Source organism: Cibotium barometz, chromosome 29 (assembly GCF_041138505.1).
Source record: "Cibotium barometz isolate CiBa-2024 chromosome 29, ASM4113850v1, whole genome shotgun sequence".
Lineage (NCBI taxonomy): Eukaryota > Viridiplantae > Streptophyta > Polypodiopsida > Cyatheales > Cibotiaceae > Cibotium > Cibotium barometz.
In genome coordinates this window covers 35,580,582-35,605,693 of record NC_141074.1, presented here as the reverse complement: position 1 = coordinate 35,605,693, position 25,112 = coordinate 35,580,582, and the positions used below count along the sequence as shown (strand labels likewise).

Below are 25,112 nucleotides of genomic sequence, written 5' to 3'. Positions count from 1 at the left end.
GCACAGTATATGCAAACTCAAGCATAAAGAGCAAATTATATTTCTCGTCCCATCCTGCGTAGCTTCTGCCTAATTGTTTTTACACCTTCTTTCAATTCAATCCTCAAATCTGGCCCTTTAAATCCTCGAATCTCCTTATAAGAGGTGATAAACAATTCTGGAAAATGAGACAGCATATTAACATACCTAACTTTTTCTCCACTCGAGAGATCCGGACACAGCATTCCTTCAATCGGTTCCTGCTTCTTCTTCACTTCTATCTTTGGCTGCAGTAATTCCTCGATCACTTCATATGACCCTAAAGTGTCTTCTCCCTCAGTACCCACTTCATGCACTTCTTTATCTTCATTACCTTGTTGCTCTGATATTAGGAAAGCCACATCTGCCTCTTCTTCACTAGAAGCAGTAGTCGATGAATCCATCTCTGATTCAAAAGCACAAGTGGTAGTTCCCTCTTCACTCGAATCCTGTGGCCTCTCCCACACATCATTCAAAGATCTCCTACTATGCATCTCAAAAGATTTTTTATTACCCCGCTTATTATGCAAAGAAATGGTCCCATACCTCCAGTCTTGTACTGCACCCACCACTCGCAACCAGGGTCATCCAAGAATAATTGGAAAAGCACCAAGACCCGCAGGCATCACATGAAAATCTACAGTAGCTTTGACATTAAAAGCTTCAATTTCCAACTCCTTTACCATACCAAGACATTTTACCTTTTGATGATTAGCCATCCTGATTCAAAAACCAGAAACCCCAGACACCCTCAAGCCTGACTGCTCCACACATGATTGGGTAATCACACAGATTTGAGCTCCTCCATCTATATAGGTCTGACCAAGGTTCCTACCTTATCTGGAAGCTCTTCTAAAGATAGTACTTTGACTGACCTCTTCTCTGACTCCTTTTCCATTGGATTCACAAGTCCCTTCCATTGCCTTCTCAATTTTGGCACCATCTCCACCAACTGCCCAAAGGTAATGTTGGCCTTCCTATGTACCATATCAGATTTCAAGTCATAGCTAGTTTGCCCATCCCCCTGACACCTGTGGAACCTTCTACGAGGCTTCCGTTTCCTTTTAGCTTTCACATCTCCTCCTTCTTCCTATGGCTGGGTCCAGCCACCCCCTTTCCTTCTCTTTCATCCGTTGTGCCCTTGCCAACGGGCATCACATCCCCTTCTTCTCTTACCTGAACATTCTCCAGAGTAACAACATTCACGACCTTTGCCTTCCCCTTCTCCTCAGCTGTGATTCCACTTGATGCCTAATATCAATACCATAGTCGTTTGACCTATCAGGTAACTGTGAAGGTAGTGGGTACATATCACCACCCATTCGCTGAGGCTTATCACAATCTGTACTTAGATGACCAAGCTCACCACAATTCTAGCATGTAGGGATGAAACGACGGCCCCTACCACGACCACGTCCATACCCTGCTTGTCCATCTCCCCCTTCTTGATTATTGCCTCTACCTCTACCACGTCCACCACCTGTACTTCCCGTTAAACTTAAGCTCAAATTCTTCATAAGATCGACCATTTGTTTCATATCCTGTCGCAATCCCTCATCAGAACCTATAGGAACCATAGGTACTCCTTGACTAGCTTGTGGTACCATCTGCATAGCCTGGGCTTCAGTGGGCTTCATCCTCTCAATCACTACATTCATGGGTGTAGCCTCCACTCTAGGAATCTCCGGCTGTGCTACAACTGGAATCATCCCCAGCCGATTCATCCGTTGCAGCTTCCAATCCTTTGATTTGGCAATCTCCACCGCATCCTCATAAGACCTGGGCTTCTTTAATTCCACCTTCCAGCGAATACTCCTCTTAAGCCCGGTTACAAACTTGTTTTTCTTCATCATGTCAGGAGGTACCTGGTCTTCCCCTAAAGCCTTGCATAAAGTCTCCCACAGCAAAGAGAATTTCTTCACATAATCATCAATTGATTCCAACTCACCCTGTATTAGAGCTTGCACCTCATGCCTCTATAGCTAGGAAAAGAAGAAATGCCTCTATAGCTACCTACCCAGTAGCCTTGGAAGACACAACAAACACAAGGGGCACAACCCAGCACAATGCTGGAAACAGAAATCTCTCAAAACACCACACAGAGATACCTCAAACTCTGTATTCCACAAGATAATCAAAGCCCACACACATCCACAATAATGCAAAAAAATCCCTCTTTCACAATCCAGCTAGCTCCACTCGGTTTCCTTCACTCTCTTTGGCTAGTAGTCTCCTTTTGCATCCTAAATGTGGCCACCCTCACACCAGCTTCTTCTCTGCATGTATGCTACCGGCCTCTACCACCCTGATAGCAATAACAAGCCACCGAGAGAGAAAAAAACCAACACTCACTGTCGGCGACAACTGCACCAGTCGCCCAACTTCAGTACCCACCAGCCCATACACTTCAAGCGAATCGACATTGCCACCTTATCTTCAGCAACAACAGCCACAAACACCTTGAGCCCCCTTGTGTGTTTGTGTTTCCCAGTCGTCGCCACCATCACAGCTGCCTGTCGCCAGTAGCTACACCAACACCCTCCACGTCCTTGCTTCTCTCGCATCTAGCCGACAGTCCTCTCCCACCTGTCGCCCACCAAGCACCTCTGTTTTACCAATGCACACCCTTCTTATTTTCAAAGGCAGTTCCCGAGTCTTGTCCTTCGCGTCTCGTCCATCGCCAGCACCACAGCTGTCATGGGTGACCAAGCAACTCACCGACTCTGCACTTGCCAGAAAAATCCTTTGTCTCCAGGCGGCAACTCACCTTCCCTCGCTGCAGCTCTGCCAAATCACCCTTTCAAGCCTCGTAGCACAAGGCGGGAACCTTCAACGGCTCTGCAGAATCACCAGAGCGCTTCCACATCAAGGAGCGGCCACACTCTTCTCCACGCTGGCTCTCCTCGCCAACCTTGCACTCACACACCTTAACACCTCTCCGTTAGCTCTCTCTAGAAGTATCCCCTTGGTCTCCAGGCGGCAACTCCCACAAGCTCTCTCCTCGCCAACCTTCTTGAAGGTTGCGCTGGGTGGCAGCAAAGCAAGCGGCTAGTTGGCTGCTCTTTCGCTTGCTTGGTGGTGTTTATATATATATATATATATATATTTAAAAGGTGGTTACATGCCACACTGCAGTGCCTATATGGCCTTTATCAGATCTTTTGAAACATCGGAATCCACACATACCACGTCTCATCACCATGGCTATTATGCCCAAACCCTCTGTGATGTGGAGACATACGACCATTCCAAATCTGCATAGTATATCCAAACTCAAGCACAAAGAGCAAATTATATTTAGCTGGAGTCCCTTGTAGATTTCAATATTTACAGTCTAGATTGGGCTCTCTCTCTCCACGTAAACCAACATATGTACATCCATTTCTATCATGGGCTCATCAAAGCCCCAATCATTGACATTCTCATGCTCTTCCACCTCTTATTTACACACATCCAAGACACCCTCTTGACAAATAGAAAGCTCATACAATAAAAACTTCAAGTCTCAAGCAGCTGCTTCAAAGAAAAATGCATGTACTAACTCACTGCAAAGCCATTCAGTCTGTACATTTGCCAGGGCATTCAGGGCAAAGTTTTATTGCATACCAAGCATCCCATATGTACACGGACTCAAAACACCTTTACAGAATTTTGCCTGACAACAACGGCAGTGGAGTGACCTGGATACTCGAGGGGGTGGGGTATAGATACCAGGCATGGAAGGAGGGGGATGGGCATACATGTACTCTGTAAGCTCAACTAGACCAGGATGGCATCCAAAATGATTTAGCATCTCCATCATCCAAGTACTATACGCAAATGGATCGGATGAAGAGCCTGGATCCATAAAGAATCTGCAAAAATAAAAGTATATACATGATTGCATCAAAGCACAAATAGCACATATGATTTTGTGAAGGCAAGCCATATGCAGATGGGATCATCTCTCTGAAGAACCTGGATCGCAAGCATGGGTGAAACACAGTTGCGTGTATACACTCGTCCAAAAACACGTGTATATGCGCATGAACGTTTTGTGTAGACAGGATACACGCAGACATACACGCGTTCCTACACGCGGACTGCGAAATTTTTTTTTTGAAAGCAACCGACCTCCGACAAATCGTCCTTATAAAAAGGCCACTGTTGCCCACTGTCATAATCGTACCAGATGGCAACCAGAGAAGGAGAAGGACGGAGACAAACGCATAAAGGAAAGAGATAGGACAAAGGACAAACTGACTCACCTCTGGAAAAGTGAGTCTTCTTTTTGGCTGGTTTCCTTCACCCGTGTGTGCTCCTTGTCTGCTCCTTGCACTTAGGTTTAGTGCTCTGTTGGAAGAGGCGACGACGAAGGAGAGCAAATCTTTAGTTTGAAAATGTTTATTTGGAGAAGGCGGGTTATTTTTAGGTATGGATAGGTCATCATGTGTAATCGCGCATGTATTTTCGCGTTTATAATAAGTCAGCCACGTTTATACATGCGATTTTGAGGATGTAGCCACGTTAATACATGCAATTTTCAGGATATAGCCACGTTTAGACACGCAATTTTTAGGATTTAGCCGCGTTTATACACGCCATTTTTAGAATATAGTCGTGTTTATACACACGATTTTCAGGATGTAGCCGCATTGATACACGCAATTTTAATACTTTCAATAAAAACTGATTATGATTTTGTGTTTACTCTTTTGTACATAGGATGTCATCAACCTCCTCAAGCAATTTTGGTGAGGATGAGACAATGCGTCATCGTAATCGCGATGTGTGGTTGGGACAAAGGATCAAATGTATGTGTAATCAATGTCAAGGATGCATTGTACGAGTGCATCGAATTACCTTGAATCACATCTCCATGTATGGAGAATGGAATCAAATAGGTTTAGAGGTGAGTAGATGTAAATTGATAGTATTCAAATGACTCATGGTATCCAAATTAAATTAATGGAGTTGTAATATATATACTCTAATTGAAGCAAGATGTAGTACCACACCCTAACATGGTGCCCTACGCGCGGCGAGAGTACGCAAAGCGTCGACGAGATGATGCTGGAGCTTCGGGATCTATTGTCAGAGATGAGTGGGAAAGGAATGACAATAGCCCTGCACCCCATGAAGTTGTGGAAGAGGAAGTGTTTGATGATATGGTGTGGTATCTTTTTAGGGATAATCCCAAAGGTATGGACGACGATATGGACGACGATAATATGGAACAAGAGCATCTTTACAAGGCTTCATCGACACCGGTTTTTGAAGGGTGCACATTCTCTATTTTACGTGCTTCACTTGAACTACTCAATATACAAACAGTTTATGGATGGAGCAATGCAAGTCTTGACGCATTATTGAAGTAAGCATTCTAACTTGCAAATTTGAATTAGTGGTTTAGGGTTTAGGATTTAGGACTAATTGATGATATTGGATGCACGCTATTATCAAAAGGGAAATAGACTACCCACCTCAAGAGACATAGTGAGGCGCTATGTGACATCTCTTGGAGGATTGGATTATGATCGCATACATGCATGCGTCAATGATTGCATTCTCTTTCATGGGATGCATAAGGAGGCTCGACATTGTTCCACTTGTGGTGAAGCAAGGTATAGAACAGATGTGAAGAGTTTTGATGTACCTCATAAAGTCTTGCGACACTTTCCTATAATTCCTTGCATCAAACACATGTTCAAGTGCAAATCCATAGCAGAGCTCATGTCATGGCATTCCTCACATCGATCGGATGATGGCATGTGGAGAATTCCCGCAGACACTCGTGCTTAGAAGCATATTGAACATGAGTGGCCCAGCTTTAAAACAGAGCCCCAGAAACTTGAGACTTGGCCTAGGTATGGATGGAGTGAATCCATTTGGTTTCAAAAGCACCGCATACAGCGTGTGGCCAGTTGTGTTGTGGTGAATTACAACCTTCCACCATCAATGGCAATCAAGAAGGGACATCTTATGTTATCTCTTCTAATTCCAGGGAAACATAAAGTCAAGCATATGGATGTTTATCTCGAACCATTGATTGATGAGTTGGAGGAACTATGGAGAGGTGTTACGGTGGTGGACATTAGTAGGCCTCCCTCCTCTCGACACTTCGACTTAAAAGTAGTGTTGATGTGGACAATGCATGACTTTCCAAGATACAACGATTGTTCTGGTAAGAATCCTTATTATCTCCCTACTATAATACTATTGGCTATATTAATTATAACTATTGACTTTATTATTCTAACTTATATTTATATTTTAACAGGTTTGTAAACATCGGGTAAACATGCATGTCCTGTTTGTGGCCCTTCGTTTTAGTACACATGAGTATGCTGATGGTTTGTGTAAGATCATATTCGATAATCATCATCGATTTCTCCCGTCAGATCATCCTAAACATGTTGCTAGTAAGAGTAACATTCCTACACAAACACTTCGTGTGCAAAAGATTGGAAGCGTATTTGGGAGTCTACAAATATTCTTCCTCTAGATGGCATGAACAGGTATAGTAATGTTTTTCAATCTTGTTTTGTGTAGTCTCTAATTGGATTAAAGATCACATAGAGCAATCCCTTGTGTAGGTACTCCATTTTTTTTCGGCTACCATATTGGACCCATCTTAAGATCAACCATCTTCTTGTTCCCATGCACATCCTCAAGAATGCGGGATCTAGTATTTGGGAACATGTTATTGGTAAACGAGACAATGTTAGCATACGGGAGGACTTGCGGGTCGCAGGATATATGCGTCAAGCTTGGCCACGAGAGGAGGGTGGGCACATTCGTCTTCCGCCTGCACCATGGATTATATCAAAGAAAGTGAAGAAGCAAGTAAAGCAGGCCATCACCACTTTGCGTACTCCCACTGGATGCATGAGATCATTGAAGGAAGCCTTTACAACCACTAAGAAAAGAGGCGTTGAGCAACTATATGGGTTGAAGTCCCACGATTGGCACAAGATGCTCCAAGTAAGTGTTTTCCAAGTCTTGTACATTGAAATTAAATTTTGTAATACCATAAACCATACATACATGTGCTCTTATGTGCGCAGTTCATACTACCTACTAGCATCAACCATTGTGCAAATAAGAGTTTGAAAAAATGTATTTATAAGATGGGCGAGCTTGTGAGGTATGTAAAACCCATGTCAAATCACCCTTCATTATACCTTGCAAAATGAACGTGCATGAGGTATAATGTACTATTCATTTATTTTTCAGATATGTTAGTTCCAAAGCAATTGATCCAGCCACGTTGGATGATGCGCGTGTTATGGCAGTGGAGGTCGTTTGTTTGGTAGAAGAGACTTTTTTGTGAACCATTCTCATAAGTCAACTATATCTCATTGTGCATTTAGTGGACAAATTTACTTTATGTGGCACTGTGCATGCACGTTGGATGTTCTTCCTAGAGCGCTTCATGAAGACCTTAAAAGACTTTGTGAGGCAAAGTGCAAGGCCCGAAGGAAGCATGGCCGAGGGTTGGTGGATACAAGAGTCTCTTGTATATATTTCAGAATTTCTTGGTCAGGTGGACAACTCTTTGCCACGACTATGGAGCAATGAAGAGGACTTGAGGATGACCTCTATTGTGCCTCAAGGAAAAGGACAGAGTAAAGTAATTGACAGAACATTGATTGATAATCTCAATTTCACTTGCATCCTTAATAGTGATGTGATGAGCAGATGGGTTACAAGATATGAGGATGCAAAGACAAAAAGGCAAGCAGAAAGAGCTCTCTTTCGGAGGCAACATGGCTCTCATAAGGCATACCCTAAGCATCTAGCAACACTTCCAAATGATATCCATGTTGATTGGTTGCATGAGGAAATGGAGAGAGCAGAGAGTGACGAGGGGCTGCATATCAAGGCGGAAGAATGGGAGTATGCAAGAGGATGCATGTTAAAGGTACATAGAACTAATGTTTTGCATTAGTTGTAAGTGATTTGCTTTTAATATTTATTCACATTGCTTACATAAATATTGCTTCTATTTTGGTCCAGTGCACTATGTTCAATGCTATATGGTGTGAAGGCAAGCATTTTCGAACACAAAGAATTGATGAAAAGAGGAATACACAAGATTGCAATGTCATTAGTAGCTTTGAGGGAGCTAATGGAAAAATGGATGATTATTGTGGCACAATCCAAGACATATTTAGGCTTGACTTTTGTCCCTTCTTTATGTAAGTTTTGGATGTCAAATGGAAAATGAACGTGGTGAAAAAAGGGCCTAATGCAACGACGATAAAACGCCATGCAAGTGGCTATGTAACTATTGACTCTACAAAGTTTTGGCAAACAAAGAAAGATAGGCTCGTTTTGCCATAACAATCTGAGCAAGTATGCATTTTTTTACTAAAGTGTTTCATGTACATATATATCTAAGCTCGCGTACCCCTTGACTATTGATATGCTAATTAATTACTGCAGTATGTGTATTTGAGTATGTTATCTATCTGCCAATGGTGCATGACATTAAATGGTGGTACGTCATCCCTATTGCACCACGTTCCAAAGTGATGTATAATACATTCACTGATATGGAGCATATGGAGGATATAACAAGCCGCAATGAAGATGATGTCGAACATGCCAATGAAGATGTTGTGATCGATGATCAAGAAATAAGAGATGATCATGATAATGAGGATGAGCGTGCCATTTCTCATGATCATGAGAATGACCCTACCATTGAGGATGATGGTGATGTTGATGAGGATGATCAAGACATCGATACCATTATCAATGGACAAAATATCGATAGTGGAATAAATTTAATTGTAGCCTTACAAATTGATCAAATGGGTATTGATGTTGATCGTTTGGCAAGGATGGATCTTATTGAAGATGAGATCAAACCCTAACCAATCCATCACTGTATCGTTCTAAATTGATGACATTTCTATTGTATATGTTGTCTTTTAATTATCATCTCATGATTTATTTTTGAATATATTTCACTGTTGTAAATGCATGTAGTGGGATTGTGTAATGATATATACTTTAATGTACTATGAGATGGTTTAAAGAAAATAGTTTTTAATTTTGTAAAGAAATTTAGTTTTTCTTAATAAAGCACTCACGTGTATTGATGCATGTATAATTGCGTGTATATACACGTGCTTATACACGCGTTTTTGAAACCAGTATACATGCGAATTTAGATGCCAATATACACGCGCTGATAGACGCGTTTCTTAAAACTCAATACACGCAAATTCATATGCCAATATACACGCGCCCGATACTATTCATATACATGCGTGACCATACACGTGCCCGTAACTTATCGCATGTATGGAATGCGTGTATGGCAGCAGTGTCTTGTAGTGATGTTGATTCCAATAATTTTTACTCATATCATATTGCTAAATTCATCACATACTCAAGATTTTGATAGGTATTCTTACTAAAGGGAGTTGGCGCCCCATGGTATACCCCTCTTTTATGTATAGTTGATGTGTGGATTTTGCAAGTAAGAAGAAGAAAGCTTCAACCTCCACCTCTTGCATCTTCTACCTTGTGTTGTTGTGATGAAGATAGTTGCAAGAAAGACTCCTCTTCCCTCTCTCCCACTTTCTTTTCATGGTATCAGTGCTTGGTTTATTGCGAGGAGTTCAAGAAGCAAGGTAGAGCCTATGTCATCTTGGTAAGAGGAGACTTGCCTCTTTTCCATTTAGACTTTTGGGAGCAACAAGGTACACGGTTGTAAGTGCAAGCTATGCTGCTGCCTATTGGTAAACCTTTGACATAGAGATCGAGAGCATTACCTAAGTTTCTAAGACATTTTGGGCCCTTTTTTACATCACAAGTTTTCAGGAGGCACTCAAAAGGAGTGGTCATTTTTGGTTGTTTGTGCAAGGAAAATTTATTTTGGGAGAAACAGACCTACAGTTTTGGGTCTAGGCCTTTGATGCAAAGCCATTGAGAAGCATAGAGCAATGGTGAACTCCCATCTATGCATAAACGTCACTTGGTGTGATTGTGTGGTTGCTAGTTTAAAGCACCAGTTTCAGACCTATGTTTTTGGCCATCTGTGTGACGAAAGTTTGAGTTTGCAAAAACTTTCTCTTGCGAGGAAGAATCTCTATTTTTACAATTTTAGATTGTTGGTTGTAGTTGATTGAGATGGACTTTGATAGTCTCACGTAGATTGTGAGTGAGAAGTAGAAAAAAACAATTACCTTACATGGAAGTTCAGAATTTGCAACTTCTTGATGGGTAACGGATTGGGATTTCATTACAAGAGATGAACAAGAACTATTCTTCTAGATGCCCCTATTGTAGCATAAGTGCAAGCACATAAGACCTAGCATGAGAGAGCTAGAAAAGATATGCGATGGATTTCTAAAAACATCTATGATGCTATGATTATGCACAGTTAGGATGTAGAGATGCCAAAGGAGGCATGGGACACATTGTCCAAACTAATAGCACATATGCAAAGGCACAAAAAATGCACCTCAAGCAAGAGTTGCATAATGTGCAGAGGGGAAATATGAGGATCATTGACTACTCCATAAAGTTAAAGAAGCTTATTGATTCCCTTGCTTCTATTGGTGCACCAATCGAAGATGATGGCTTGGTGTCTATGACCTTGAATAGTCTCAGTAAGGAATCATCAATTTTGGACATCTATTGGAGTTCGGGAGACATTTCTTGATTTTCAAGTGTTGGTTGCTCTTTTGATAAGTGAAGAGCAGAGAAATGGAACTAGCCCTTTAAGTGGAAATTAAAATGTCTGATTTCTATTCAAATTTTGGTAGAGGCAGAGGTGGTTATTTAGGGGGACAGCCACCTCTAGAAATCAGAAGCAGCAAGATGAGCATAATTATGGAGGTGGTCGTGGTAACTGTAGAGGCAAGGGAAACCAGAGAGGCCATGGCAGAGTGCAAAGGAACAATGATGCAAACAACCATATTGAATGCTACTATTGTGGAAAACTAAGCGATGTGAAGAAGGACTTTCATAAAAGGCGGAATGATCTAAAAAATGAGAAGTTAAGGCAATGCAACTATGCGTCATCAATCATGAGAGAAATGAACAATTGTTTGTTATGCAGCATATGCTTAGTTTACTTATGATAGGAGAAGCTAGTTATTCAAATGATGTTTGGTATGTCAACTCAGGAGCTTCAAACCACATGACTAGACATGATGAGTGGTTGGAGAAATGAAAAACCTAGAGAGACCAGGTTATGTTGAAACAAGGAATGATAATGCCCACCCTATTGTGCACATTAGCAAGGTGCCACTGTCTATGTAGGATGGATAGAGGAAATACTTGAGATATGTGCTTCACATCCCAAATAGAACTAAGAATCTTGTTTCTACGAGACAAATGTTTGCACAGGGACTGCAAGTGAGATTTAATTCTCATGGATGCTTTGTGGAAGACATGAAGAATGATTGTTGTTTAGTTGCAAAAGGAAATAGAAATGGCAGGATGTTTACTCTAGATGTAGGGATACCATAAATGAGTGTTGTAATGTTTGCACATGGAAAAGAGGCCATTGGAGATATTGATATTTGGCATAAGCACATAGGCCATGTCAACATTTACCGAAAGAAAGTGCAAATCTAAAAAATTATTGTCAGGTTGCCAAAGTTTAAGGTGGATAATATGCACAAGGTATGTGAGGCATGTCAATTGGGTAAACATGCAAGCCATGCATTTCCACATAATGCAAAAGTAAGTAAGAGACCCATGGGGGTAATATAGAGTGATTTGCGGACTAAAAAGACAACATCTATTGGAGTCTATAATTATTATGTCAACTTTACTGATGACCACACAAGGACAGTGTGCGTATAGATTATGAAACAGAAAAGTGAAGTGTTCAGCCACATTAAGAAATTTAGAGCAATGATGGAAAAGAAAAAGGGATGCATATCAAATTCCTAAGTTAATGGAGGGGGAGAGTATTTCTCTGATGAATTTTGTGAATACCTACAAAATTAGCAAATTCATAGAAAATATTTATGTAGACATACCCCTTAGCAAAATGGGGCTATAGAGAGGGAAAAAACATATTGCAAAAGTTGCTCATGCTTTGAATGACCTGCATGCTCATAAAGGGGTGGTCGGAAAGACCATATTAGGGTGTCTAGGAGGGGGATAGGCTTTCATATAATTGGCAAGCTCATTTGATTCAGGGATGTGCCCAAAGTCATTTAGCATCTCTATCATCCAAGCGCCATACACAAATGGATCAGATGATGAATCTAGATTCATGATTAACTACAAAAAAAACATTTGTGTGCATCATGCATCAGAATAATTTGTGCATCAAGCATCATGCATCAAAAAATTTTGTATCATGCCTTAGAAACACGTGTAGAATCTCGTGTAGAACCACGAGTATAATTCTATGTAGAAGCGCATGTAGCAGCTCCTTCCAAAACACTTTTGAAAAAAAATGGCCAACCAACCGACCACCATTGACAAAATGATAGGGCCAGACAGAACTCATGTCCTTTTCATGACACCTTTCAGAAGTACATACTGGTAGAAGACAAAGAAAGCACCATGGACACTTGCATAAACAAAGTAAAGCAAAGGAAAAGGGCAAAGTCACTCACCTCTTGAGAGGTGAGTTCTCCTTCTGAATCTGCTTGTGTGTATGTCCTCTGCCACCTAAGTAGCTATTCTTGGAGTAGTCCCTCGTATGCTTGGTGGCAAAACCTTGAGAGTGAGAGGTAAAGTAAAGAAATGCGAGTTTGGAATGAGAAAACAACGGCCGTGTTTAGGTTTGATGTAGACGGGCACGTGCAAAAGTGCGTGTAAAGGTGTGTGTTAGTTTACCTTGCTACGCATATACACATGTTTTTTAACAATGTACATGCACATATATACCTATTTTACATAGAATATACGTGCATATACATGCGACACATAGATATTTTTCACCCAATTTACAAACAATTTATAGATAGATGTCTGCTAATTATGAAACAAGAAATCACAGACATACTATCAAAAACTATTGATGGATATGTGGTTTTGTGTCAACAGGATGTCATCAATTTCCTTGAATAGTTCTCGTGAAGATGATTCAATGCATCACTGCGATCGTGATGTGTAGTTGGGACAAAGGATCAAGTATATGTGTAATGGATGTCAAGGATGCATTGTCTATGCACGTCGAAGTATGTTGAATCACATCTCCATGTATGGGAAATGGAATCAAATAGGTTTATAGGTGAGTAAAAGCAAACTGATAGTGGCATGTGAAGAATTCCCGTAGACACTCTTGCTTGGAATCATGTTGAAGATGAATGACCCAGCTTTAAAACATAGCCCAAAAACTTGAGACTTGAAGTAAGTATAGATGGTGTGAATTCATTTAATTTTAGAAGCATTGCATACAGTGTGTGGCCAGTTGTGCTTATCTTCCACCATCAATGGTAATCAAGAAGGGACATCTTATGTTATCCCTTCTAATTCGAGGGAAACATAAAGTAAAGCACATGGATGTTTGTCTCAAACCATTGATTGATGAGTTGGAGGAACTATGGAGAGGTGTTGTAGTAGTTGATGTTAGTAGGCCTCCCTCCTCTCAATACTTAGACTTGAAAGTGGTGTTGATGTGGAAAATGCATGACTTCCTAGGATACAATGATTACTCTAGTAAGAATTCTAATTAACTCTCTACTCTAATACTTTTCATTATTTGAATTATAAACACCTCTTTATTCTAACTTGTTTTATATTTTAACAGATTTGAAAATATTGGATAAACATGCATGTGCCATTTGTGGTTCTTCGTTGGTATAAGAGTATGCCAACAACTTGAGTAAGGCCATATTCGTCGATAATCATTATCAATTTCTCCTGTCAGATCATACTAAATATGTTGCTAGTAAGAGTAAAATTCCTCCACAAATACTTCGTGCAAAGATTGGAAGCTCATTTGGGAGCCTTTAAAAGTGCTTCCTCCAGATGGCATGAATAGGTATGGTAATGTTTTTCAATATTATTTGGTGTAGTCTATGGGATTAAAGATTACATAGAGCAATATTGTTTGGCATCTCTTATGCACGTACTCCATCTTTTTTCAGCTATCATTTTGGACCCATCTCAAGGTCAACTATCTTCTTGATCCCATGCACGTCTTCAAGAATGTAGCATCTGGTATTTGGGAACATGTGATTGGTAAAAGAGACAATGTTAGTGTAAGGGAGGATTTGTGGGTCCCAAGACGAATGCATCAAGCTTGGCCCCACGAGAGGAGGGTGGGTGCATTTATCTTCCGTATGCAGCTTACTAGATTCTATCAAAGCAGGAGGAGAAGCAAGTGAAGCAAGCCATCACTACTTTGCATAGTCCCACTAGAAGTATAAGATCATTGAAGGGAGCCTTTACAACTACTAAGAAAAGAGGTGTGGAATAACTATGCGGCTTGAAGTCTAAGAATTGGCATAAAATGCTCCAAGTGTTTCCCAAGTGTTGTACATTCAAATTAAATTTTGGGAGACCTCAAATCTATTAATCAACCATACATGTGCTCTTATATGCACAGTTCATATTACTTTCTAACATCGAGCATTGTGCAAAGAAGACTTTGAAGAAATGTATTTATAAGGTGGGCAAGCTTGTGAGGTGTTTCCCACGCACCACACCCTTCATTATACCTTGGAATTTGATTTGAAAATTCTTCAAAATGCACGTGAGGTTTAACATGCTATTTTTTTCAGGTATGTGAGCTCCAAAGCAATAAATCCCACCACGTTGGATGGTGCCCGCATTATGGCAATGGAGGTGGTTTGTTTGGTGGAGGGAACCTTTCCGCGAACCATTCTCACGAGCCAGCTACATCTCATTGTGCATTTGGTGGATGAGCGAGCTACATCTCATTGTGAATTTGGTAGGCGAGATTGCTTTATGTGGCACTGTACATGCACACTAGATGTCCTTCCTAGAGCACTTCATGAAGACTTTAAAAGACTTTGTGAGGCAAAGTGCAAGGCCCGAAGAAATCATGGCCAAGGGTTGGTTGATACAAGAGTCTCTTGTATATATTTCAAAATTTCTTGGTCAAGTGGACAGCTCTTTGCCAGGACTATGGAGCAATGAAGAGGACTTAAGGGTGACCTCTATTATGCCTCGAGGAAAAGGATAGATTAAAGTAGCTGATAAAGCATTTAGTGATAATCTAAATTTCACTTACATCCTTAATAGTGATGTGATGAGTAGATGGGTTACAAGATATAAGGATGCAAAGACAAGAAGGCAAGCAGAAAGAGCTCTCTTTCGGATGTAATATGGCTCTTGTAAGGCATAACATAACCATCTAGTAATACTTCTAAATGATATCCATGCTGATTGGTTGCATGAGGAAATGGGAGAGAGCAAAGAGAGACAAGGGGAACACAAAGAATCGATGATAATAGGAATACACAAGATTACGGTGTCATTAGTCGCTTTGAGGGAGCTAATGGAAAAATAGACGATTATTATGGATAATCCAAGATATTTTTAGGCTTGAGTCTCGTCGCTTCTTTGTGTATATTTTGAATGTCAAATGGCAAATGAACGTGGTGGAAAAAGGGCATAATACAACAATAAAATGCCATGCAAGTGGCTATGTAACTATTGACTCTACAAAGTTTTGCAAACAAAGAAAGATAGATTAGTATTGCCAACAACAATGTGAGCAAGTATGCATTTTTTTATTAATGTGTTTCCTATACATATATATCTAACCTCATGTCTTGACTTTTGATATGCTAATTGTATGTGTATTTGTATAGGTTATCTATCAACCAATCGTGCATGACACTAAATGGTGGTACATCATTCCTATTGCACCACATTCCAAAGTGATGTATAATACATTCATTGATATGGAGGATGCAACAAGTTGTAAATGAAGATGTCGAACCTGCCAATGAAGATGTTGATGATTAAGAAATAAGAGAGGATCATGATAATGAGGATGAGTGTGCCATTTCTCATGATCATGAGGATGACCCTACCATTGGTGCTGATGATGGTGATGTTGATGTGGATGAGGGCATCGGGACCATTATTAGTAGATAGATCAATAGTGAATTAAATTTATTCATAGCCTTACAAATTGATCCAATGGATATTGACATTAAACCTTTGGAAAGGATGGACCTCATTGACGATGAGATGAAATTTTCACTAACCCATCATTGTATCATTCCATGTTGATGACAATTCTATTGTATGTGTTGTCTTACAGTCATCATCTCATGATTTGTTTTTAAATACACATTGTTGTAAATGAATGTAGTGGGATTGTGTAATGGCATTGTACTATTGTATGGATTTGCTTTAAAAATATGGTGTTTTTCTTTTAAATATTTTTTCCTAGTTTTGCGTGTAAAAGAGCATGTATATGTGCATCTATAACACAATAGTTCTGCATGTATAAACGTGCTTTTACATGCACTATTTTTGTTAGTATACACGTGTGTGTAACTACAGACTTACACATGCCTGATATCACTCAAGTACGTGGGTGACAATACACACACCCATCATTAATCACGTGCAACTAGTGCATGTAAGGAGACATTGTGTTATAGTGTCTTGAAATTGGTAAATTTAAATAATTTCATGTTTTTAAGGTAGGGGTATTGAGAGTAGTGCTTGAATATAGATTATTTTAATTCTAAGGGTTATTAGAACATACAAGAAACTCTCAGGGATTTTGATATGTAAAAACCTCCTATATTGCATGCGTTAAAATTTTTACTTTTACTTACCTCTTATACCACCTCTATGTATGTGTTTCTGGTAACCCCACAAGAAAATAAAATCCCAACTATTAAACTCACATGATATTGTATATATTTCATGGTGAACTCCCCGCAAAGCAACTCAACAAGCCTATGGGGAGGTAGATTTGAAGCTCGATGGTTTTGCTAGGGTAACTACAATGATGAGCAAGTTGATCTTAGAGAGGAGGAGATGCCATAGGCTGCACAATCTCTCTATAAAACTACTATAGCAAGTGTAGCATGAAACATATCAACTAGCACTAATGTCTATTAAGGTGGATGTAGTGAAGAAGCTAAAATTGATCTCATAGTACCATGTGACGAAAGTGAAAAAAAAAGTATCATGTGGCATATACACACATCATTGTAAGAAGAATAGAGCCTCCTTCACACTCGGGTGGTTTACTCAATAGTATATGTGAATATCACATGAGTTCAACATAAGGACATATTTAATTCCATTTTTTCTCACACCTTCACTAACATAAAGTTCCATTAAAACAACTTTGGAAACAAATTTACAGATTAATGAAAAATTTACAGATAAGGCGTTTTACAAATAGGCCTTGAACGCATATGATACATAGGTTTTATACATAGTGAACCCCCCGAGTCTTCACACTGAACTCCACCACATACAAAACAGACTAATAATGTGGGATATGGTAAACTATGTGTCCCAAATATTTATCACTATGCTTTGCTTATCACAGATGAGCTGCCTAGGATAGAGATGTGTGTTACTATACATCTCAACATGCGACCGGAACCAATCAACAAGATAAGATTAGTTATTAAAGTCAGCTAAAGGAAGGCTAGAATGATCCATAAAGGTGGTTGAACACCCATTACGTAGGCAACCAAGTCTTGTTAAACGACGGAGAGACGTGCACATGAAGAAAGAATAGAGGAGGAGTTTGCTCAAAATACGCGGAGATAACCAACGAAAGAGATAGATGGTTGTAAAGGGTTGTTAAACGACGGAGAGACGTGCACATGAAGAAAGAATAGAGGAGGAGTTTGCTCAAAATACGCGGAGATAACCAACGAAAGAGATAGATGGTTGTAAAGGGTTGTTAAATGACGGAGAGACGTGCACGTGAAGAAAGAATAGAGGAGGAGTTTGCTCAAAATACGCGGAGATGACTTGTTAAACGACGGAGAGACGTGCACACGAAGAAAGAATAGAGGAGGAGTTTGCTCAAAATACGCGGAGATGACCAACGAAAGAGATAGATGGTCCTTGGCCAAAGAAGAGAACGAGTCGCCTTTGAAATCTGAGGGGTGGTTGCAGCTTCTGTTAATTCCTGTACTGTGGACTTTGAAAACGAAGGAGGTGAGCAGCTCCACGATCTCTCTATATATATGTGCGTTTTTACGACATTCTGCAATAGACAAGCTGCATACAATACAGACACCGCATTATCTACAAGCAGAAGAAGTAGAGCAAGCGAGCAGTTAGACGGTACTCACTAATATGGCCTCCGTGACTCCAACGATGATGGCGCTGGTGCTTGTGTTATCGGCGTCGCTGCTGCTACTGTCGGGCGTTTCAGCCACATCGTTCAACGTGGTGAACAACTGCGGCAACACGCTGGGCGTGCAAGTGGCGGAGAACAGTGGCGGGCCGTCCATCGGCACGTCCGGATTCAGCCTTGCGCCAGGGCAGTCGCAAGGGCTCAGCCCGCCCAATGGGTGGGCGGGTAACATCGGCACCGGTGTGCCGGGCCTGTTGGCCGAGTTCTCCATCAACATCCAAGCCAACACTGACCACTACGACGTGAGCGCTGTCAACGGCTTCTTCCTGGGCGTGGGCATGAGCATCACGGGAGACGGGCAGAGCTTGTCGTGCAGCGCCGCGGCCTCCATTTGCCCTGCCGCCGACGTGAGCGGCAGCGCCTGCGTGAGCCCCAACCGTGACGACCCCAACTCCAGCTACGCCCAGAACGTGCGCGCCTTCTGCCCCGACGTCTTCAGCTGGTCCGGTGACAACACCAAGGACCATGGCACTCCCACCGGCGGCACCTTCACCATCACCTTCTGCCCGTGATCACTGATCGATGATCACTGATGATGAAGGAGCAGCACGATCGTCTAACCTTCTACACAATAACGCTGCCCATGTACACGATCAGTCCTTTGATCCCCATTGAATAAAGGGCACCCGATTTGCTTCCTTGCTTCCAACTGGTCTACAACATTTGCATGTTAGACATGCTTGTTTACAGTATTGGAAATAAGACAGTAAAAGTCTAATGCATTATAATTCACAATAACAAGTAGGGCACCCGCACGATGTTGTGGCATATGCAAAGGGAAGACATATAACGTACCCACTTGCTTTCGCGCATCAGGTCCACCCTTTTGGAAATGCTCTTGGATGAATGAACATTGAAATCGATAGAAGATTCAAATCATCTTGAGTTTTATAAAAATCATGCTGAAATGCAAGGAAGTGGGTACATCCTTTTCGCTCGTTGAGGTTGCAAAATCATCCCTACCCTATAGAAAGAGCGCAATTTCATAGACAAAGGTGTAGCTTTTCTCAAGAGTGACTGTCATACCCGATCTGGTAGAGCTTGGGAAGAAAGGCTTCAAATAACAGGGTGACCTTTTGTCTCATGGCTTCTTTCACGGTTCTTAAAACTTTCATGGTCCTTTTGGCGCACCTGCATGATCCTTCAACACTTGGGACTCTATTCTCTATTGGGACTCTATTCTCTATAAACTTAGCACCGTGGGACTTATCTATAGTTTATTGGTCATTGTGAAAGCTAGCTAACAATGATCATTTCCCCATTTTACATGACATAGGACATGCGGTGATCACTTCATGTTTGAAGACCACATGTATCGACTATGGATTCTACTTGAAGTGCATTAGCACGACGATAGATTCTCACCACTTTGTGGTCACATTCATGTTCATACAAATGAGAAACCTTTCTAGATTGTTCACACTAATATCGTATAATTGTGAGGATTTGGTCTCATAAAGTTCAATTGTGCTAGCAGTTGGCAATTGTAGATTAAATGTGTCGATGCTACATGAGTGGGAGGTTAATTCTATAGGAGAATTGGTTCATCTTGCTCGTTGGTTTTGGCAATTCATGGTTGGGATTGTTGGAAAAATGGTGTAATGTGTGCAAAATGTGAGCATAGAAGGAGTGTTGATTAAGAGACACAGACCCAATCCTTGCCATTGATACACAAATCGAATCATTGAGCTTCTCCTGAATAGTCTTGAAAGTTGACACGATCTCTATCTGTCAACTTTGCTACCCATCTTTTCTTCTTATCCTTCCAATCGAAGTTGCAAGCAATGAGGTTCTTCTTCCATGAATTTCTTTCAATAGAGAAATCCTCTTTGATGTTCCGTTCCTAGGTTTCTCACCTTGTTGTCCAACATTCTCTCATTCAATTGGTCAATGCTTCCAAGTTCCACCAGCTCTTTCTTACTCCTTTCGAGGTTTCAAGCAAGAATCTCATCCTTGTCTTTCTCAAGTTTCAACAAATTACACTAACTCTAAGGAGGCATTCTAATATAAAAAGTGTGAAGAGTTAATGTTAGGAATAAAAGTCATTCTAATATAAAAAGGATTAAGAGTTAATGTCGGGAATTGAAGGTTAAATGATGCTATCGTCTTTAGCTAGTGGGAATCTGTGTACTTTTTCTTCACCTCTTGCAATTGATTTTGAAGAGCTTTGGACCTTTTCTATTCCAAGCTTGATCCACGAAAATATGCAGATTTCAAGGAGCAACTATTCTTTTGTCGGCAAGCATCTTTTTATACAACAATTTAGCCAAGCTGGCATCTTTGCAACATTATATCATTTGAAAAAATTTATAAAGGATTATTATGTCAAGTCATAGAAATTTTATGCATATTTGGGGGGGAGAGAGAGAGAGAGAGATTTTCATGATGCTATACACGTATCCTCATTAGCATACTACAAGCACCACGTGGTCTAGATCTTCACTAATTAACATTGGTGAATCTTCAAATTGCTAGCTGGATTACATATATAATATACTCTACAAAGATAGAGATGTGACGTGCAAAAAGAATCTACGATAAACACATCCAGTTGTCAATCAGCCAAGTGACGTGCAAGTGCCCCATTATCTTGCATGGCAGCTTCAGTAAGCCTTTCAGGCCATAGGTGGGCGACAAACCCGATGCATGAGCAGCAACAACAACTGCAGTCTGCCACCTTATTAAGCTTCTCTCCAATGTAACCGTGATGGCACCATGGTAACATCACTGATAACCTGTAAGAAAAGAATACGATATCTCGTATGCAAGAGAGAAAATATGACAATATGGAAAACTGAAAATTTATTACTGAAAGTTGATACAATGATGGCGTTGCCTCCTAGCCGTGCGCTTCTACGAAGAAGCTTCGATGGCATGCTGGAAATAGTAAAGGATGGAGGCTACATGCTCTGAAAATTGGGTTGTTATAGCTATGGTGAATATGGACCTCACGGTCTCACTCATATATAGCCACCAGAATGTGGTGAGCTAAATCCGATCGAGGACATAGACCAAGAGGGCCCAACGTGGCTTCCTATGGGTGAATCACTTACTTGGACACCGACTAGCCGATAGAATGGTGGCATAGGTTAGAGTAACTAAACCATGATCTCAGTTCCGCCCATAGCCATCGGAGATGTCTAGGGCCCCACAACGCAAGAGTGGGCTGAGCTTGGGAATATGCTCCAACTATCCTCAATGCGGTCAGCCATGGGATGCCTTCTTGCACTTACATGTAGCCTAGTTGGCAGTGTACCAAGCCTATCTATATCCATCCAGCCACCATCAGGCCACACATGGCCCCCATCTGGTGTCTAAACTAGTACCTAGTTGTACCTAGCTATTCAAGTGCCTTCTCCTCATATGGGAGGCTCATATGTAGAGTTAGCTAGTTCCCATATAGTTACATGAGCATGGAACATTGATATCTAAACCCCCCTCAACTTGGAGGAGTCACTTAGAAAATGTTAATGTACCATGTGAGTTCAATGAAAGGGGTTTATTAATTTGAAATTTCATAAAAAATTAACAGATTTACATTCATAGGATGGGTTTTTTTAATTAATTTTGAAAAAAAATGAAAACTTTTGAAGAAAAGAGGGCATTATAAACTTGCTAAATAGGAACTTTTTAAAATACATCTTGAATACACGTGATACATAGGGTTTTTAGTCGTGACCCCGCTGGTGAACTACTTTTTTGGCCCAATGCCGAGTCAATAAAGATGCCTCTCCAACAAGTCTCTCCCAAGAGCCTTCGTGAAGATGTCTGTAGCATTCTCTGCAGTCGAACAATACACTTCTCCATCCATGATGAGTTTGCACACAAAGTGATACTGAATCTCAATATGCTTAGTGAGCGTGGAACATTGGGTTCTTTGCAATTGCCATGCAACTCCAATTATCACACAACAACTGTGTAGGCTTGCTCTGCAGTGTGCCAATGTCACCTAAAGTCCTCCTTAACCAAACGGCCTCATAAGAAGCAAAGCAAGGTCATTTGTACTTGACCTCAGTAGAAGAAAGAGAAACCATTGATTGCTTCTTGCTGACCTGTGAGACAACTCTAGATCTAAGAAACAGTACATGTCACCGATCTCCTGCTATCCACATCTCCTATCTAAACTGAATCACAAATTTTGGTCAAGGTATTTCCCTTGGTATAGATGATGCCATACTATAATGTGCTTGGAATGTTATGTCATCCCTTGCATCTTTTCCCTCCAATGGTTCTCCCATGCCTTGTTGGAGAACCTACTCAATACACTAGTTACATAAGTGATGTTAGACCGTGTGTTGCACAAGTAAATCAAACTCCCCACAAGCCTTTTGTACATTGCTTTGTCCACCCACCAATGGTGATGAATCCTCCGTTGATAGCTTCATGCCAACCTCCATAGGGGTACCCACCCTTGATTCGCACTTAGCCATGCCAAATGCCTTCAATATCCCTCCAGCATACTACTATCGTGAGATGATCTAATCTGGCTCTTGCCAAATCTCAAATCCCAAACATACATGCATACATCTGAAGTTTGTCATTTCAAACTCTCCCCTTAGCATTTGCTTTGTATGCAAGATCTTTTCTTCATGGTTCCTTGTCATGATAGGATAATCCACATAAAGGACCACAATCATACACATGCCTTCTTATTTGTAGATATACAGATTAGCATTAGATGGGCTCCTCTTGAACCGTTTCTCAAAAAGTATGCATCAATCTGTTGGTACCATACACATGGGGCCTGTTTCAGCCCATAAGTGCCTCCTTCAGTTTGTTGACTTTACCTTTTGAATTGAGGATCACAAAACCTGGTGGGTGATTCACGTATACCTCCTCCTTTGAGATCTCTATTCAAAAAGGTGGATTTTACATCCATCTCAAACACGAGACATCCTTCTTGTGTTGCTAAGGCCAAAACACTAGGAATTGTGGATGGGCAAGCTATGGGTGCAAAAGTGTCTGATAATCAAAGCCGTGCACTTGTGCAAAGCCTTTTTCCACAAGATATGCCTTATACTTATTGAATGTGTTGTCAGACTTGTACTTGGTCTTATACACCCACTTTGATGCCAATTACCTTGCATTTTTGTGGCCGATCCACAAGGTCCCAAGTGTTGTAATTTTTTCATTATGGGGCCATACTCCAATTGCATGGCCTCCATCCAATTATCATCACCTTGTGCCTCTTCAATACATTTGAGCTCTTCGGAACAGATCACCTCTGTCATCAATGCGTAGTTGACAAGTGTTCTTACACACTACATCGCTCCTCTAATCTCTTTGACTGGTGGTGTTTGGATGGTGTCTCCTTAATGGCTGAGGATTCTCTGCAGTCCAAAAGCTGCTTCACCTACTTCGAGAATGGCCGTTGCTGTTGTGGTTCAACAGGCTCATCTTATTTGTCTTTCTCTTCTTCAATCCACCGAAGCATTGTTGGGATCTACTGCTGGTGGTGGCTATGCTGCATGGATATCTTGATCCTAGGTGTCTGGGAAGGTAGCCTCCTCCTCCATTTGATGTAGCTATTCTGAGCAGACCACATCATGGTTGACCAATACCTTCTTGGTCACGGGAATAAAGTGGTAAACCCTTGCTTACTCCTTGTACCCCAAGAAAATACATTTCTTACTCTTCAAATCCCACTCGGTTTTGTTGGCACCAGGAACATGCAGAAAATAACCAGTTCCAAAAAATCTGAAATGTGTTGTTGAAGGTTTCTTACCAGATAAGGCTCAGTGCATTGGAGTAATCCCCTTCACAGCCTTTGTAAAGCTGAAATTCATAATGTATATTGATGTGGTACACACTTCAACCCAGAAATTGTTGGCAACCCTTTCCCTTTCATCATACTCCTTGCCATTTTAAAGATGACACAATTCTTGCACTTTCCTACTCTATTTTGCTGCAGTGTATTTGGAGGGCTTTTGCCTCTTGATTCTATGACTTTGGCAATAACTTTTGAATTCACCTAATGTGAACTCATCTTCTCTATCTGACCTTAACATCTTGAGCTTCTTTTTTTATTCCTTCTCAACCATCACATGCCATTCCTTGAATTTTCCAAGAGCGCGATGCTCGAACTTTGGGAAGTATATCCATATCCTCCTATTGTTGTCGTTTATTAATGTCATGAAGTAGTAGGAGCCACCCAACGCTTCCATCTCCATCTTCCCGCAGAGATCCGTATGAATGAGCTCTAGAGGAGCCTTTGCCCTGCTAGGATCTTTAGGAAATAGTTGCCGATGTTGCTTGCCCATCACACAAGCTTCACTTGCATCTGGGAAATCTGTAATTTCTAGCAAATTGACAATCATTTTGCTTTTGTGCATTTTTTTAAAAGAAGCAAGGTCATGCCACAACTTTGTATTGCTCACATTGGCTTGAGCACTAAAAGTTGAGAGCTCATAGATATTGTTGCACCGAGTTCCTTTGCCCACGACCTTCCCCTAATGGTCCATGATCTCTGCACTGTTCTTATCGAAGTGAACTTTGAGGTTCTGATCCGTAATTGTAGCAATGGACAACAAGTTCCTCTTGATGTCTGACACATAAAGAACATCAAACAACTGCTTTACCACTCCATTTGACTTGAGAGCTATCGTAACTTTTCCTTTCGTTCTGCACTTAGCATCATTGTCGACTCCTATTAGGATGACATTCTCTACCAGATGTAGAAAGGTATACGACTGGTCATGTGGGATGATGCACCACTGTCAATAATGCAAGAGTCATCTGCATGAATGTGAACCAACTTCGTGCAAATCTCCTGAATTGCTACGAATAGTTTTATCAAACTTCCTACACA

At 41.0% G+C, this 25,112-nt stretch overlaps 1 protein-coding gene across 1 annotated transcript; it reads left to right on the top strand.

Annotated features, from left to right (window-relative positions):
• The first annotated feature begins 18,267 nt into the window (after positions 1–18,267).
• On the top strand, positions 18,268–18,816 carry LOC147622101 (pathogenesis-related protein 5-like). Its single transcript, XM_086823543.1, has one exon. The coding sequence runs from the start codon at positions 18,268–18,270 to the stop codon at positions 18,814–18,816; it is 549 nt and encodes a 182-aa protein (XP_086679669.1).
• Positions 18,817–25,112: the final 6,296 nt, after the last annotated feature.

What these genes read in the sequence shown, in the direction of transcription:
- LOC147622101 (XM_086823543.1), top strand. Translation starts at nt 18,268, where the DNA reads ATGGCGCTGGTGCTTGTGTTATCGGCGTCGCTGCTGCTACTGTCGGGC.